Source organism: Rutidosis leptorrhynchoides, chromosome 9, assembly GCF_046630445.1.
Source record: "Rutidosis leptorrhynchoides isolate AG116_Rl617_1_P2 chromosome 9, CSIRO_AGI_Rlap_v1, whole genome shotgun sequence".
Classification (NCBI taxonomy): domain Eukaryota; kingdom Viridiplantae; phylum Streptophyta; class Magnoliopsida; order Asterales; family Asteraceae; genus Rutidosis; species Rutidosis leptorrhynchoides.
Genome location: NC_092341.1, coordinates 339,951,308 through 339,954,404, shown reverse-complemented (window position 1 = coordinate 339,954,404; position 3,097 = coordinate 339,951,308). Strand labels below are relative to the sequence as shown.

At 36.5% G+C, this 3,097-nt stretch overlaps 1 protein-coding gene across 1 annotated transcript; it reads left to right on the top strand.

Moving 5' to 3' along the window:
* The first annotated feature begins 2,041 nt into the window (after nt 1–2,041).
* Nucleotides 2,042–2,680, top strand: LOC139869112 (F-box/kelch-repeat protein At3g06240-like). The gene has a single exon (XM_071857437.1). The coding sequence runs from the start codon at nt 2,042–2,044 to the stop codon at nt 2,678–2,680; it is 639 nt and encodes a 212-aa protein (XP_071713538.1).
* The last annotated feature ends 417 nt before the right edge of the window (nt 2,681–3,097 follow it).

Here is a 3,097-nt window from a genome sequence, read left to right as displayed (position 1 = left end):
TAGATATTAGGGTTTAGATATTAGGGTTTATAGGGTTTAGATATTAGGGTTTAGAAATTTAGGGTTTAGGGTTTAGATTTAGGGTTTAGATTTAGGATTTAAATTGAGTTTTTAACACGAACGGTTTAGAGTTTAGGGTTTAGGGTTTGGTGTTTTGGGTTTATGGTTTTGGGTTTATGGAATAAACTCAAAACACCAAACCCTAAACCCTAAAGCCTAAACTCTAAATCGGACTAAATTTTACTTCACAAAACATGGAAAAAAACGTTAACATTCTTCACGATCAATATTATCTTGAATGTTATTTTTGTCGATCGTTTTCCCGCCTAAATAATAACATTTATCACGAAGTGTCTTTTTTAAATGTTCATATTTTCGTGTTATCTTGATGCCTGAAAAAAAATTCCAAAAAAAATGAATTTTTTTTTTTTTTGCTTCCCCCGCTTTCCCCCGATTGGTTACTTCCCCATTGATCCTGCCCATATATATATATATATATATATATATATATATATATATATATATATATATATATATATATATATTAACGATTATCTAGTGGGTTTTGTAGCCTCTAATGAGGGCGTTAAATGAACTAAAGCGTGTTCAAAACGGATTAAAGGTGAATCAGGTATCGCGTTTCAAAATTGCTAGTTTAGTGCAAATTAGAAGGATTTTAAAAGAAATTGAACTTGTCCCACATAGGAGTGATAAAAGAATTCATATCAAGTATATAAATGGTTGGTTGTATGTTATGTCAAGTTCATAAGTTGGCTTTTACTCTAATACCTACGTGCGCGTAGAGGGTGTGGTAAACTGGATTTGATCTTAGGATTTCTCTAATCCATTGATGTTGTAATTGTTTTGCGTTTTTTAACACCTACGTACGTGTAGGGGGTTTTTTGCTTTTGCACTATAATTCAATTAAACAGAATAACAAATTGATATTAGTAATTGCGTGAGTAATTACTAATATCCCGTCGGTTAGCAAAGGTCTTGGTCCCACTTAAACCGTTAACTTAGAAGATGTCTCTTTAAAAGTAAAAATACATATGGCTCCTCTTGTTTCATCTCATGTTCGTGTTTTCGTGTTGACAATTCCCCTTCGAATTATGTTATTCCCTATGTTCTCCTTTATGTCGTTTTTGGATCTTTGGTGTATGCTTCTGAGGCTAGAGTTACAGAAGTTCTGTAAACGGAACAATATTGAGTTCGAATGTAGTTCGTGTATTTCTCGCAATCGTAACGTGGATGATGTTTCTTTCGTTCCACCTTCGTTACCTTATTTGTATTCGGGACCCCGTTCCTAACCCATTAAGAAAATCTTCATTGGAAGTGTTTCTATCACTTCTCCAGTTAATGTTGTGACAGAACCGATGGTTGGTTCTCGATATTGATTGACACTAATCTTTCGATTTTCGATTCGGTTGACGAACTCGTGGATGTTTATGCGGATTTGGTTCATGTATCGGGTTCTGCTTCAGGTTTGAAATCGTGTGTGGGTTCCAATTGTAAACTGCCACAGAAAGGGGATAATTGTCTTGGATATGGGCCGAGTACTTTTGTCTCTTCTTCTTCAGGCCGAATTAATGCTCAGCCTGCTAATCGAGTTGAGTCTGGACCAATCTTGTGTGTTAACAAGGCCCAATCGGATTTGACTCTGTAGCGTTCAAGTTTGACAAATCACTCGAAAAAAGCCATATGTTTCGGAGTCTATTGGGCGGACCGGGGTTAACTCTTTCGCATGAGATCATGTGTAACACCCCAAAACGTATTCCCATATGGAGCCGCGTCGAGGGCTGAGAAGTCGCGCCGCGGCTATGCACTATGTCTGATGGTGAGTAGTTTTGGTAGATTCTGATGACAGATTACACTTATGGGGTCGCGACGCGGCTAGCTGCCATATCTGATGGGTTTGAATGTGACAAGTTCTGGAATCAAAATGAACTGAGAACCGCACCGCGGGCCTGGGGAAGCCGCGACGCGGCTACACGTGCGTCAGGATGCCCTTTTATTTTAATGCACAAGGATTATGTGCCCTATGACTCGTGCATTTTGGCATATAGAGGCAGTACCAGTAGAGTTTCGCACAAAATGGCCTTATTTCAGACCCGTTTATCATGGTTCTTGGAATGCCTTTGTTTTGATGTCTCTTTATTGCCAGGATTATGTGCATCGTATGCTGGTAATTTTAAACCCTACAACTAGAGAATATGTGGAGTTGCCAAAATGTGATTATGGTTCAGGAATTATGCATAGCCGATATAACATTGGATTCTTTTATGATGCCGAGACAGATGATTACAAGGTTGCTACTATTTTCCGTGTTCATCGTTCTTCTAATATTCATACAAGTTGTATTTATGTTGATGTGTATAGTCTTAGAACTAATACTTGGACACGGGTGACTGATTATCCTTATAAACATCATGAGTGGACGAGTAAACCAGATTGTTTTGTTAATGGGTTTCTACATTGGATAATTAAGGGTCCTAATGATCTACCGATTATCGTTGCCTTTTGTTTAGAAAATGAGAAATTTAGTGAAGTGTTGTTACCTAATGATGTTGGTATACTGTCTAAGAGTGAGTTTAAACTATATACTTTTGATGGGAAGCTTTCTATTTTTAGTAGAGCTGAGATTTGGTTGATGAAGGAATATGGGGTAAAAGAATCTTAGACTAAGATTATACTACATGGACTTGATGAAACTCATATATCAGTTCATCAACCGAAGATTTTTAATTACAATGAAAAAGTTTTGCTGGTAAACAACGATCAAATGTTGATGTATGACATTGAAGAAGAAGGAAAGTTATGCAAACATATATATGCTTCTCAGAATATCAGGAACTTTCAAATTAGGGGCCATTTAATGTGTGTTGAAAGCCTTATGTCACTGAAATCAAGTGGGGCCAGCTAGAAATTTGTATATAAAAGTTAAGGTATATGTGTAGCTGTAGGCTTAGTTTGTATTTTACAATTCCCCTTATCAGTTCATTTGGTGAGGAGATTGTATAATCTTATATTCTTGATGAAACACATAATTTGAATATGTTTCACCCAAAAACTTTTTCGTATGCATGTCATTATTACT